A 15022-nucleotide genomic window follows, 5' to 3' on the forward strand; every position below is an offset into this window, starting at 1 on the left:
CTAGGGCATGGTGCCCGGAGAAGGTTGAATGGGGATACCTCCTGGCAATGTACAAAAAAAAAAAAAAGTATGTCATAAATATATTTCCTCGTTGCTTTTCTTGCTCCGAAAATAAGTTAAAGTAGTCCGTGAGTTAAGTACTTTGTGAATTTTTGCGAGTCAGGCACAAATAATATATCAGAAAAATATTTCTGCAGTTACTGCAGATAAATTATCTGCATTTACTTTCGAAATAATATCATTTTGGAATTAAAATATTAAAAAATTATAATTATAATTATAAAGACTATAATAACTCTGAAATAAATTAAAATTACAAAAATACCATAATTTTCGTCCTAAAATGACATCATATTGAATTTGTTGTAGATAACTTATCTGTAGTAACTACAGAAAAAATAAACTCACGACATATAACAATAATTCAAGAGTGAGTTTGGAGATACCAAAAATCTGAAGTAATACCATATATAAAAACCCTTACAATTAGCGTGTCATTTAATAGTGATATACATAAAATGTGAGCTATTAGGATTTTAGGTGTGGATATTCTAATTACCAAAAAACTTCACTATTATATTACTACTCATCAAATTATCATTGGATCAAAGAGAGAGAATGTTAAAAAAAATTTGAAGAGAGAAAAAATATTAATCTAATGGTGATTAGATAGGTAGTGAAAAATTTTGGTAGTGAAAATTTCTCTCGTTTAAGATTTTTTTAACCTAGATGACTGTTGCTAAAAAAATATGAATGTGGTTGGGCACGGTTGCTGGACCATATCTTTTGACTTTTTCTTAATTTATCACCGTGAATAAAGGCTATAATGTCGTCATACCATAGTTTAAACTGATGTGATGTTTAATAAAATATGAATTCATTAATACAAGAACACTTATGCAAATTAGGTCGTAGGTTAAATTTCAATTTTGAACTAACAAAAAAAAAAATCAAAATTGAGGTCAGTTTAAATTTTGTTGAACTTTTTGAATGAACCCTTTAGAAATGAATATAAAGTTGATATTCAGATCAGATCCGACCCCAGCTAGCTGTAATGAACATGAGTAATTTGTAGGCCAACTATAATAAAATATAAAATAAAAATAAAAAGTAATCAAAACTAAGAGGAAAAAGGTCGAAGCCTACTAGGAATTACAGTAACACTTTACAGATAGTCCAATGATAGCAGAAATCAAATATATAATGGTATTTGATTTTTTTTTTTTATATTTACATGTTTTCTGAAGCAAAAAAAAAAAAAATTAAAACTTTTCTAGATCCTCTAAAAATAAAGCTCTCATCGCATTAGTTTTTAAAAAACCTTTGTTATTAAATTGGTCATTCAATGATTGTTTGATAAGAAAAAAATTCAATGACATTATATTTTTTTCAAAAAATAATTTAGTAACAACATTTAAAAAAAATGTAGTAGCACTCTAATATTTTAGAATTTACAAAACAAAAGATAATTTACTCTAAAAAATGAAATTCTAAAACGTGTACCACGTTTTGTAAGACAAGTGTATATATCATCAGATACAGGTGGTTGTTGTGAATAAAGTTGATGACATGTGAACAGATCATTTACAAGGTGTAGAAAATTAACATCTTTTAATTCTCTAAGCCACAATTTTTTGCCTTTATATAAGCTCATTGTGATATTGCTTCCTCAGCAGCACAATTACACATACACAAGTTTTTCCCTTTGCATTGTGAGTGTTTCTTGAGAGAAAGAGAGAGTGATAAGTTCAGAGAAAGAAACATAGATGGGGCATGTAGAAAAAGAGTCATTGGCTTTAGCAGCAGCTTCATCAAAAGCGATGCCTCTACCTCTGCTTTCATTGAATCACGTCTCTTTTATATGTAAGAGTGTGAGCGAGTCTCTGAAATTCTATGAAAATGTCTTGGGATTTGTGCTCATCAAGAGGCCTTCTTCTTTCAAATTTGAAGGGGCTTGGTAAGTTCTCAACTACTCTTTGTTAAATTTTTCATATTGTGTGTGGTGTCTCATGTCCTGAACTGAGTGTTCTGCTTTCTCTAGTTTGCCCACATATTTCGAACAGTTTCTTTAGATGGTGGATCACATCTAACTTATTATCTACCATTTGCTTCATATGATTGAGAATGGAAGGACTAAGAGATGAATGAGTGAGATTTTACATTAGATAAAATGCATGTTTTACTACAATGTTAAATTTTCGCTACCTTTACCTTCATATGAGCCCTTCAATCTTACCATTTACATAAGTACAATCTTATTGTTCTACTGCTACTGCTGCCAAGTGCCAAGCCAAGGCAACACTGATGAGTTTAACTTTAACCCCCTTTTACTGCCAAGGATAATAATTTTCTCCTCTTATAGGGAAAAAAACTATTCCCCCTCTTGCATAGTTAAACAAAAAACTTTAAAATAATAATAATAATTATTATTATTGTATATATAATGAAAAAATTGAAAATTATTTTTACATAATAACTAAATTATATACGAAGGTTATAAATAGAAACTAAAAATATATTTAAAAAAATTACCCATACTACTATTCAGGGCGGTGAATACCAGTATAAGTACATATAGATAGATCTAGTCTAAAATATTAGTCATATATATTACAAAGAAAAATAGATAGAAACTCTGTGCAGGACTAGACTGAGAAGTTGTGCTGCTTATAATTCGTATGCATATGGTACAATTATTAACACGCAGTAGTACGATGGCCCACTGATGCACTGGATTTGGGCCATGCCCTCCCAAATTCTGATCCGAATGGTCCTCATCATTTCTGTCCTTCTATCCATCCAATGCACCTTCACCGTTACCTACTTTTTCATCCTTCTTTTTTTTCCCCACCCACTATACTTTATATCATTATAATAATAAAAAAAAACTATTTTCATGTTACATGAGATAAGTTTTCTCTCCTATACACCTTTTGATAATTGTACCACTTTTTTTTTTTCTCTTTTCAAGTGGTGGAGCCCAAAAATTTATCTCTATGACATGAGATAACTATTTCATTTAACATGACATTAATAAAATTCTATACTAATAAGAAGAAAAATACATTAAATTTTTGTTAAAGATATTCCAAAGCTCAGTGTATTTTTATTTATTTTTTTTGCCTATGGGGGTGACTATTTCATGGGGGGAAATTTTGCACACCAACACTCACAAGCTTAGAGATGAACTATTGTTCTGCTTATCGGTGCATAAGATAGCTTTTATGGTTAATAACATGAATATTATTCAGGTTATTCAATTATGGCATTGGCATTCACCTACTTGAGTCAGACAAGGTTCCGGCGAAAAGAGGAGAGATCAACCCCAAAGAAAATCATATCTCCTTTCAATGCTCAGACATGAAGCTTATAATGCAGAAACTTGATGCAATGAATATTAAGTATGTGACAGCAATTGTAGAAGAGGGTGGAATTCAAGTTGATCAGCTATTCTTCCATGACCCAGATGGATATATGATTGAAATATGCAATTGTCAAAATCTACCTGTGCTTCCAATTTCCTCGTGCCCTCTAAAGCTGCCTAGTACCAACTATGCAAATGATCAAGCACCATCTTTCTATGGTATGCTTTCTTCTACCCTCCCCCATTTCCCCCCACCTAATAAAACTAGAGGAATATTTCAGGGACTTATTAAGCAAGTAATGGAAGTGATTGTTCTCAATTTGGATAATTTCGGTTTTGCAGGAGAAGAAACCTGGAAGATGTACTGCTCTACAGAAGAAGCTATGCTGATGATGGAGAATTTGGTGATCGATATGTTGAAGATCTCAATATGAGAGTTTAATAGGAATTGAAGTAATTTCCTTAATCATTTTGTGAAAGCCTTGTTATCCAAAGAGATAAAAGGACAAACAGAGAAAGAAAGTGCGATAGTCAATTACATAAATCTCATTTTGTACAAAACCCCGTTATGACCCTTTTTATTTCTTGTATTTTTTGGATATGCTTTTGGAAACCAGATAAGAAGTATAAGGATGTTAACTATGAAATTTGTAAATCGTCAATTCAACCTTCAAATTTAATTTTGGAATATGTAAAACATTAATTTAAATTAATAGTTTGATATATTATATTGGAATAGGAATAATTTATATCAGTATAAGAATAATAAATCTTACATTAAATTTTAACAGTAAATTTTTGTGTATTTAACTGTTATAATGGTTAGATATGCGAAAATCAATAATTAAAATTTAGTAATATAAGATTTATTATTTCTACACTGATATAAGTTTATCATTGCCTCTATTATATTTCTAATATATTTTGCAAGAAAGTTATCGTTTATTTTGTTTCGAAGCTTTGTTTTTATAATTTTCATTGCTGAGAATACATATTCAGTATTTATTATTGAAACTAGTAGTGTTAAGATAAGATGAATTAACCTATCAATCAAATGATAGAAATTTGATTTTTCTCTCTTAGCACAACTTAGAAATTGAATTAACCTATTATTCCTATTTTCCCCCTTATCTTTATATATATATATATATATATATATATATATATATATATATATATATATTACTTTAACGTTATGCAAATTGATAAGACTATTCCTTACACCTATGTAGCACCAATACTGATACGGGACACGACACGACACTCTGACACGTTAATTCTAAAAAATGTTAGATTTTGACACGTGAGGACACGTTTTGATATTAAATAATATTTTTAATTTATGTTGTGTATATTATATTTAATATTCAATAATTTAAAAAAAATGAAGCAAAACTTATAAAGCTATCAATTTTGTAAAGAAACATAAGATATCTTAAATATTTATATTAAACTCAATAAAATGATAATCGTAATCCAACGAATCTAATAGTTGGAACTAAAAATGCAATACAACACAACGCATCCTTATAATATTTTTTTGAGTCTCTACAACGCGTGTTAGAGTATCGAAGAGTGTCGGAAAGTGTCGGATACGACACGTCAGAGTTTTTGAAGAGTCGGTGTTTCGTAACCTTACACTAGTCTATACCCTACACACTAAATCTAACCAAAAGAACCAAGACAAGAAGGAAAAGACGAAAATTTTTAACATACTCCAGGACTATGATGGTCCTCCGTTAAGGGAGTGACATACGGATTTTTCTTTTCTTTTCCTTCTCTCCTCTCTCTCTCAATCTCTGTTTCACTCTCTCTCCTCCACCCCACTCTATCTCTTGTGTGGAGCGCCAAATTTCATCTTGAAAAGTCCTACTCCACTTATTCTTTTTTATTTTATTTAATCTTTTAAAGAAAATAAAATAAGAATAAAGCAACATAAAGTCCACGATATTTTCAGCCTAGTCCCAACTAATGACCTGTACAATATTAACCGGTAAATGATAGAGAACAAAGAGAGGAAAAAAATATTATAATAATATGGTAAGGTGCTTGATTGAAAAAGGAAATTGAAGAACAAAATGATTACTCCAGCGGTAAACAGCAATAGGATGGGAGCTCTGATGGAGTGAGGTTAGCTAATGGAGGGACATGAGGAAATTGTCGGACATGAAGCACGTAATTGTCGGACATGTCCCTCCATTAGCCGAAAGAAAGGGGAGAACTAGGGATTTTTTTACAATGATCCAGACCCATATCACTATTTTATGGTCCTTTGTCATTTTGGGTAAAATTTTATCTCATTTATACTCTTCTCTTTTTCCCATATTCTCCCTCCATCCTTTTTTTATTCTATATTTAGAAAAGGAGTTGTGTGTCGGGCCCGTAGCAAACAAGCTCGAGAAGTAGATAATAATATCTTTTTCTTTTTCGCCTTTCTTTTTATTGCGTATTTCGAAAATGATAGTCCTTTTGTGATGAGAGCATTTTGACTCATGAAGCTTAACCCTAATATAAATAAGCTAAAGAGAGACCTAACTATTTATCCAAGAAGGAGTTTGTGTCCATTAAGTCCATCTATCATAGAAACTAAGGTTATACTAAAACCTATACGGCTACCCAATTAAACCTAATACCAACTTATATTATAAAACCCAACTCAATTTTATCACAATAGACTAATCAAAATTCTTGAAAGTAGAATACCCATTAACTCAATTAATTTAAAACACAAAACTAATTAATTAATGTTATCCAACTAAAGAAAAATTTACAACATTAAGGCTTTGGGGGCGTTTGGTTCAGGAAATTTTTTGGAATAGTAGGGAAATGAGATAGATAGAGAAATGATTGGAAAGATAGATAAAGTGAGATAGGTAGAAAAATGTAAAAAAAAGTTGTTTGGTGGGGAAAAACTTTACTGGAAAAATTAGGTAACTTTATGAAATCAACAGTTCATTAAAAGCCAGATAACCGGTTTTCCGAAAAATCCCACCTTCAAATTGGGTTTCTAAACAGTGCGGATATCTATGTTTCTCATAAATCCAGACAAATTGGATAGATGGGTTTTTGGTGAAAAAACGTTGAAACAAACATGGTATTTCTAAAAGCCATACTTGAGAAAGATAGATATCCGCTAAAAAGCTCCCAACCAAACACCACCTTAGTTCACAAAAATGTATTCCCATTTTCTTTCCGTGGCAACCTGCTGCAAATGCATGTAGTGACGTACAAATTTAATGTCTAAATAAACTTTGAGAAAAGTGTTTATCCTTTCAGATGACACAATTTATATTCTTTCACTCTCACAAAGTGATGATATCCACATCGTTATATTTTGTTGTCCACTCTCTCTCCTCCTTTATCTATCTCTTTCTCTCACTTAAAATGACACAACTTTACATCTTTAAAATGATACACACTTTTCTCGTAAACTTTGCTATCTGAACTTTTATACTTAGCTATTCGCCTTAGTAACCTGTGTTAAGTGATGGACCTCTATGTTTTATTTAATACTTTCATGGCAGTGTACAATGATTCAAAAGTATATTGATTTTTGAGGATTTGTGATGTTGAAATCGCAGGTAATCCAATGAGTAATCTTTAAGCTAGGGCAGTGATTCAAATCACGGTCAATGGGCTGTGAATATCAAAGATGTGCAAGGAATGCAATGTTTGAGGGGGACGAAATCATTTTTTATCGCGCGCTTGTAGTTCTTTCAGAAAGAATTAGTAATAGCCCATATACACTATGCCACGAGATGATGACTTTCATATATGTAACAGTGCTTCTCGTGCAACTCATGAATCAATTTTTTTTAGTTTTTTGTAATCAATAATTTCTTAATATTTTTGGTCTCATGATACAGTTCAACTGTTGCTAGAACTTGGCACTGGGCCACGCTATCAAATCAATTTACAACATTATGACTCATTGGGGTATCCCAGGGCCCATGTATTTACAAAGATCTGAATTCTTGAATTTTGACTTTTGAGCATCAGTCGGTGATTACTGCTTAGAAATTGCAGTAATTTGGCTGTGATTATAATAAACAGTATCTTATTTCTCTCAGCAATCTATTGTACATTTGTTACTTTTTTAACCAGTGTATTTAATCCAGTTCAAGCACACTCAGCGCAATTCTTCAAATATTATTTTTTTCATTGTCATGACTTAAATTCAGAGAATAGTTCTTAATTTCAAGATTATCAAACTTAAAACATGTTAAGGGAAATAATTTTTTTTTTTTTTTTTGGAGTTACTCAACCCTAATTATCTCTTTGAGACGAGTTGGCTCCCTCCGGTATCCCCACGAGCTTCGACTCTTTGAGCTGGCTATGGGACTAATCCGGAGTGCGGGGGAACAGTAATGGCTAAAGGTTCAGCCCCCTCCCCAAGAATGCATTCAGCGGGAATCGAACACATATCCAACCCCACTAACTCAGCGCCAAATTACCAACTGAGCTGCACCCACTGGGTAGGGAAATAATTTCTTATCATTTAAACTAAGTGTAAAACATTTCTCCAATTACAATAAATAAGTTATCTCCAACGACTTCTAAAATCACCTCATTTTAAATTAATAGAGGGTGTTTTCTTAATTTTAAGAGAATTAATAAAAGATGTTTCAATAAAATTTATATGATAAAAAATAAATAAAATTACAAAAATATCGTTCATTAATTCAAAATAATGTAGTTTTAAAGGTCGCTGGAACTGACCGTAGAAATACTTTATCGTTAAGATTACATAAAAGGGAAAAATATTTCTGCAGTTACTGCAGATAAATTATCTACATTTATTTTCAAAACGACGTCGTTTTGGTATTGAAATCTTAAAAAATTATAAATATAAAAATCATTATAACCCTGAAATAAATTAAAATTACATAAACACCATGATTTTCGCCTCAAAACGACGTCGTATTGGACTTATTGCAGAAAAAACAAACCCTATATAAAATGATCTTTTATACATTTTTTTTATCACCATTAAAGATAATGCGTTTGCTTTTATTGCAAGTAACTCCAACAATTAGGCCAATTGACATAAAACTTACGAAAACTTCACAAATCTTCCCGATGGTTCTTTCAATTATCACTTATCTCCTTCACAATTTTTTTGAATTAGTTATACTTTTATTTAAATTTTTTATCACATCCTCTTATCCCCTTAAATAAAGGGGATAAATGATAAAAAAAAATTAAATTCAGAAGATAAATGATTTAAAATTTTAAAAAAGAAAAAAATGATTATGAGAAAAATTATAGAAGAATTTTTGAAGTTTTTCCTAAAGCTTACAGCATACACAATGTTCTCAATAATATGGAAACTTTACTTTACATTATTAAACACTCCAGTCTTGCATGATTTTGGTAATCTAAATGAGAGATTTAAACTACTGCAATACATATAGATACTTTACAAGTCATACGAACATATAAAAAAGTCAAATGCGTGATTCACACACACAAAAAGAAAAAACAAGACCGTGTTGAGTCTTTTCGGCCAGCAATTAAGACACGCGGATCGAAGTCTTGACTAATATTTTTCACATTTTTTCGACTACTAACTCGTGCATTCGTCCTCCAAAGTACAACGAGTGAGTTTTGTTATCTAGTGCATCAATGATTTTAAATATAAAATAAACTAATTGATTTTTTTTTTCACTTTACAAAATACATAATTTTTTTTTTTTTAAAAATAAAGCGGCACGATATAGAAAAATAATGTTACCTCTACAATACTTGAAAACTATAATTTCTTAATATTTGCAATTATGTTCGAACAAAAAAAAAAGGACATCACTAACGCTGGGATGCAAATGACATATCGTATATTCAATTTCAAATTTGATTTTAAATAATAATTTTTTAATACACTGTGAATAAAGTTGATATCACATTCACATCTGACTCTAGCTAGCTGTAATGAAAATGCACGTGATTGTGGGCCAATTACTATAAATGAAATGAAAATAATATAAAAGTAAGAGAAAGTGATATTTTTTGGTTTGATGAAGTGCTTCAAATCTGCCTACCAAAAAAAAAAAAAGTGATTCGAATGTAAGCATTCTAATTTAAGTATTTCAATGTTTAAACATGGGGTTCTGTTAAAATTTTGATTTATTAATAGTGCCCACTGCCCAGATATATGATATGTGGACAAATATATGATTATCTTGTCCTAGAAATAACGAAAATTAGACTGAACCGAAAAAATAAAATTCCGACGTTACAGAATGAACCAAGTTCAGTTTTATATGATTTTTCTTTTGTCACAGCTTCCTTTGATTTTCTTTATATTGCAATGTGGATCACGTTTTGTAATAAGATAAGATGGCCACCTTTTGCTGATAAGATGATATTTAGACCCAACGGCGAAAGAAGATAGGGGTGGGTGGCTGTCTAAGAGAATAAAATTGATAAGGAGTGGGCAGATATTTTTCTTTTCGTGTGGTGTATGATATGATAATGGATTTGGAATTATTCATCCTTTTAATTTAAATTCAATGATATAAAAATAATATTTAATATTTATTATATTTGCTGCTTCCATACTTCAATGACAAATTCTGATAACTGTTGTTGCTTATAGCCAATTTATTGCTGGGAACAGTGACTATTGTGCCACTCTTCACCAATTTTTTTACTTAAATGCCACGCGAACAGTGTTATTTTCCAATCTGTCACGAAGGCAAGTTCGCTTCTGACCAAGCGACCTCGGTTTGCTGACGTGTCAGCTTCCTGGTGGTGTCAGAGTTCGCTTCTGACACAGGCGACCTCGGTTCTAACAATATTTTAATCAAGTTCGCATGGTATGCGAACTTCATTTTTTTTAATTTTTTTTTTAAAATTTAATACTTATTATCCACTAAAAATGTGACACGTCAACAAACCGAGGTCGCTTGTGTCAGAAGCGAACTTGCCTCCGTGGCAGATTGGAAAATAACACTGTTCGCGTGGCATTTAGGTAAAAAAATTGGTGAACAGTGACATTTTGGTGAGTATCCCTTTATTGCTGCTGGTATCGATTTTGCAATTAAGGGTGACTTTTGACTATCATATCCTCCAATTAAATATTTTAATTTTTTATTTATCTCAAATATAAAAATTAAACATGAAATCAGAATTTGAAGTGTAGTTTAAATAAACCTAAAAGTTAATGTGTAAAGCGTGTGGAAATTAAAAGAGCTCTAGCTGTAAGCGACCACTTTTGGGTCTATATAAGTTCATAGTGGTATTGCTTCCTCTGCAACACAACAATTATTTACACTGAAACAAGAAAGAGAGAGAGAGAGATGGGGAATGCGGAAATAGAGTCATTGGCTTCAGCTAATTCATCAAAAGAGGTGCCTCTACCTCTGCTTTCGCTGAACCACGTCTCGTTTGTATGCAAGAGCGTGAGTGAGTCTGTGAACTTCTATGAGAATGTCTTGGGATTTGTGCTCATCAAAAGGCCTTCTTCTTTCAAATTTGAAGGAGCTTGGTAAGTTCTCCAAATAAATAAACTACTCTTCCATGGATTTTTCATATTATGATTTCTCAGGACCTGACCAGAGTGTTGGTGTTATGCATATTTTGAAGATTTTAATTTTTTTTTTTTTATAAACTCTTACAAACTACATTAATTATGATCGGTCATATTTCAATCAAGAGTGTATGATCGATCATACTTAGTGTAATTTGTAAAAAAATTTATAAACGGATCATTCCACTCGCAGAGAGTGAATCCAGTCAATGTGATTCATCTAGAAAAGCTATATTAAACAAATTATATGCTGCCATTTGTACATGACACCGAGAGTCTTCCACATTCATAAATAAATTCAACATCAACAACGACTTTGTCCCCAAACTAGTTGGACATTCATAAACATGCAATAAAAAAAAATCATTATGTAAAATCGGATTTTATTATTTAAATTATAAAAACAACATTATGACACATCATTTATATACATAATTATGCACAACTGCCAATGTTCAGTAACGTAACTAGGATAGCTTTTATGGTTAATAACATGAATATTATTCAGGTTATTCAATTATGGCATCGGCATTCACCTACTTGAGTCAGACAAGGTTCCGGTGAAAAAAGGAGAGATCAACCCCAAAGAAAATCATATCTCCTTTCAAAGCTCAGATATGAAGCTTATAATGCAGAAACTTGAAGCAATGAATATTGAGTATGTGACAGCAATTGTGGAAGAGGGTGGAATTCAAGTTGATCAGCTATTCTTCCATGACCCAGATGGATATATGATTGAAATATGCAATTGTCAAAATCTACCTGTGCTTCCAATTTCTTCGTGCCCTCTAAAGCTGCCTAGTACCAACTATGCAAATGATCAAGCACCATCTTTCTATGGTATGCTTTCTTCTACTCTTCCCCCAATTCTTTTTTGGTTTCTTAAAACTAGAGGAATGCTTCAAGGACTCGATTGAGTAATGGAAGTGATTGTTCTCTATTTGGATATTTTCCATTTTGCAGGAGAAGGAACCTTGAAGATGAACTGCTCTACGGAAGAAGCTATGCTGATGATGGAGAATTTGTTGATAAATATGTTGAAGATTTCAATATGAGAGTTTACTAGGGGTTGATGTAATTTCCTAAATCATTTAGTATAAATTTTTGTGAAAGCCTTCTTATCTGAAGGAAGAAAAGTGGAAAAAATGTGTACGAGTAAATCCGATCAAAATGAATCTATTTGTGAATAGTATTGAATTTTAATTGTGAAGTGTGATAGTAATTGTGCAAAGGGCATAATTTTTTTATTTTGTTTGAGTGCCCGATTTTGTACTGGGAGTTTATCTTCTCCTTTTTTATAATCAACCTCAGTCTTTTGAACTTTGGATTTCATTTACTCATTCAAGATATATTTTTTTTGGTAATCGTCATTCAGGATATTTATTTATGAAGTTAGAAAACAAGAATATATATTTTTTTAATATGTGGTTTATTTGAAAACCATAATTCAAATTAGGGAAAAGTGTCTATACTTTTAAATTACACAACTTACATCTTTTCACTCTCACAAAGAGGTGGGACCCACAACTTTATTTTTTTTTTGTCAACTCTCTCTCCTCCTTTATCTATCTCTTTCTCTCTCTTAAAATGACACAACTTTACATCCTTCAAAATTATACACACTTTTCCCTTCAAATTATGACTTTATAAGGCTTTCAAATCTGGTTGGCTTAAAAGAGAAAAGAGAAAGAAAAAAAAAGCGGCTTATGTTTGGCGGTATATCAAGTTCAAGTTTTTATTTTTTAAAAATAAGCCTTGCTCCTATTAAGTTATGCTTGACTGCCATGACTGGTTTTCATGCTTCATTGTTCGAAACAATATCATAAATATAATTCAAATGTAAAAATATAAAATATATAAAATTTCATGAAATGTGAAAAAATAATAATTAAACTTGCTCAGAAAATAATTCATCCGGATATCCCACGAACGGGAAAAAAGACCTTCCGGAGTCAAGAAGCGTATCAACAATTCACCCCAAATATTAAATTCGACTATAAAAAGAGTGACACAAATAATGAATTCAGTAATATATATTAAAAAAAGTTAAAATCACATGGATACATAGTGTATGTGGAAGACAAAAATTACGAGGATACGCAATTGTTGAATTTTTTTTATTAAAAAAAATACAAAAATACAAATGGATAGTAAACAAGGATAGCATAAAATTTAAAATCACTGTTTATATAAATAAACAGAATCTCGATCGGTAGTGAGAAAAAAATTTATATATTATTTTTTTGTGATATATGCTTTTAACATTGAAAAATATTATTTATTTGTTATTATATTTGCTATCAAACTCTTGTTTATTACTTGTTACTATCATTTTTTTATTTTTTTAATCAGTTTTTAAATTTTAATTTATTTAGTTCTTTTTTCAGCAAGAAAATGTTTAAATTTTATATAAATTAAATAATGAATACTTTACATTAATTAATTTAAATATAAATTAAAATAAAAAAATAACCCATTTTTTCATATATTCACTTTCTTTGACTTTGGATCATAATCGAATCATCAGTTATAAACCATTGATTCAGTTATATCCAATGATCAAAAAAAATAATTATAAAAAATTGTAAAGAAAAATTTGTTGTAAATATAAAATTCCTCAAAAATAAAATACTCTAATAACTATCTAAACCAAATTTACGTGGATAAACAGCCAAAAAAAAATACAATTTGTATAATAAATAAGATACTAGATGGGCACACCATTTTTAGAGAAAAAATTTCCCTTTTAAGACCAAGTATTTTCATCTTTCATAAATTATCACCATCTTTAAATTTATTTGAGTTGTGTTAATTATGTAAGTCTTATTGAAGATTAAGTAAATATCATTTTGGGTCCCTAACAAAAAATATGGTATCCACTTTAGTTTCTTACAAAAATAAATTAGTCAGTTAGTCCCTAACAAATTCAAAGTAGACCCATTTAGTTGAAATCGTGGTCCCTCACAAATTCAAAAAAGACACACATTAATCCCTCAAAAGGACTAAAATTGGTCCACTTTGAATTTGTTAGGGACTTACTGACTAATTTATTTTTGTACAAAACTAAAATATGGACCGTATTTTTTGTTAAGGACTCAAAATGATATTTACTCTATGAAGATTCAATGTTTAGGGTGTTTTTACTTTAAGAGAAAGAATTTTTTTAAAGGAAAAAGATATAAGGATTTTTTTTTTTGTGAACACTTTTTATTTCTTTGGCATAATTAGTCCTTTTTTTTTTTGTACATAAGTGTTTTACTTTTATATAAGCGAATATTGGACCAAATTAGGTTATCATGGATGGGGCAGAGGACAGTTTTCAGAGTTTTGATATGAAACTGTCCTTATTTGATATGGAAACGTTGGATTGAAATCGAGACAGCTTGAACGCATTGATGTGATGTGATGCCAATTTGCTGTGTCACGCTGACATGGCATCCATACCGCAATTGTGGTTGTGGTTCAAGCCTTCAAGGCTATTATTAATGAAGGTGGTATGGTAGATGGAGACTTTATTAAACCAAAAATTATTTTTTATTTTTTTGGACTAAAATTATTAAAATATCTGAATAAAAATAATTTTAATTTAACAAAATTAAAATTATGATATATTGTAAATTAAATAAAAAATAAAACATTCTTGTTTTTATTTTTTTATAGTCGAATTAACGTTGAAATTTATTATTTTTTGTTCATAGCACGTGGCTATGATTTTTGAGTTCTGACGTAACAAAGTTGAAACTTGCAGAAAACGATTGGCCCATGCTCGGGATTTTGACCATATTGTCACCTCTTTAATACAAATTTATCTAATTGTTATGTTTGAAATTTTTTTTTTCAAAATGTCACGTCACAATCTCGCTGGTCTGACAAGCGCGAATGGACTGGACACGTGTCAACGTCTGAATGGTCAACCATTCTCGCTGGACTGCCAAGTTAGAATGACAGAATGCTAATACGTGGCAAAAGTACAGACACCCAGAGAATGCACGTACTTTTGCCACGTGTCAGCATTCTGTCATTTTAGCTAGGCAGCCCAGCGAGAATGGTTGACTATTTAGACGCTGACACGTGTCCAGTCAATTCCCGTTTGTCAGACCAGCGAGATTGTGACGTGTCATTTTGACAAA

General features: G+C 30.8%; 2 protein-coding genes across 2 annotated transcripts; both read left to right on the forward strand.

The window, feature by feature from the left end:
• The first annotated feature begins 1696 nt into the window (after positions 1-1696).
• Positions 1697-3982, forward strand: LOC133318085 (glyoxylase I 4-like). Its single transcript, XM_061520033.1, has 3 exons — positions 1697-1957; positions 3252-3583; positions 3707-3982. Exons 1-3 carry the CDS (start codon positions 1767-1769, stop codon positions 3796-3798), a joined length of 615 nt encoding a protein of 204 aa, XP_061376017.1. The 5' UTR covers positions 1697-1766; the 3' UTR covers positions 3799-3982.
• A 6680-nt stretch (positions 3983-10662) lies between these two features.
• LOC133318055 (glyoxylase I 4-like) lies at positions 10663-11966 on the forward strand. The gene is made up of 3 exons (XM_061519996.1): positions 10663-10850; positions 11401-11732; positions 11856-11966. Exons 1-3 carry the CDS (start codon positions 10663-10665, stop codon positions 11945-11947), a joined length of 612 nt encoding a protein of 203 aa, XP_061375980.1. The 3' UTR covers positions 11948-11966.
• Positions 11967-15022: the final 3056 nt, after the last annotated feature.

This window comes from Gastrolobium bilobum, unplaced genomic scaffold (assembly GCF_033153095.1).
Source record: "Gastrolobium bilobum isolate Gb01-03AN ecotype WA unplaced genomic scaffold, APGP_CSIRO_Gbil_v1 utg5420, whole genome shotgun sequence".
NCBI lineage: Eukaryota > Viridiplantae > Streptophyta > Magnoliopsida > Fabales > Fabaceae > Gastrolobium > Gastrolobium bilobum.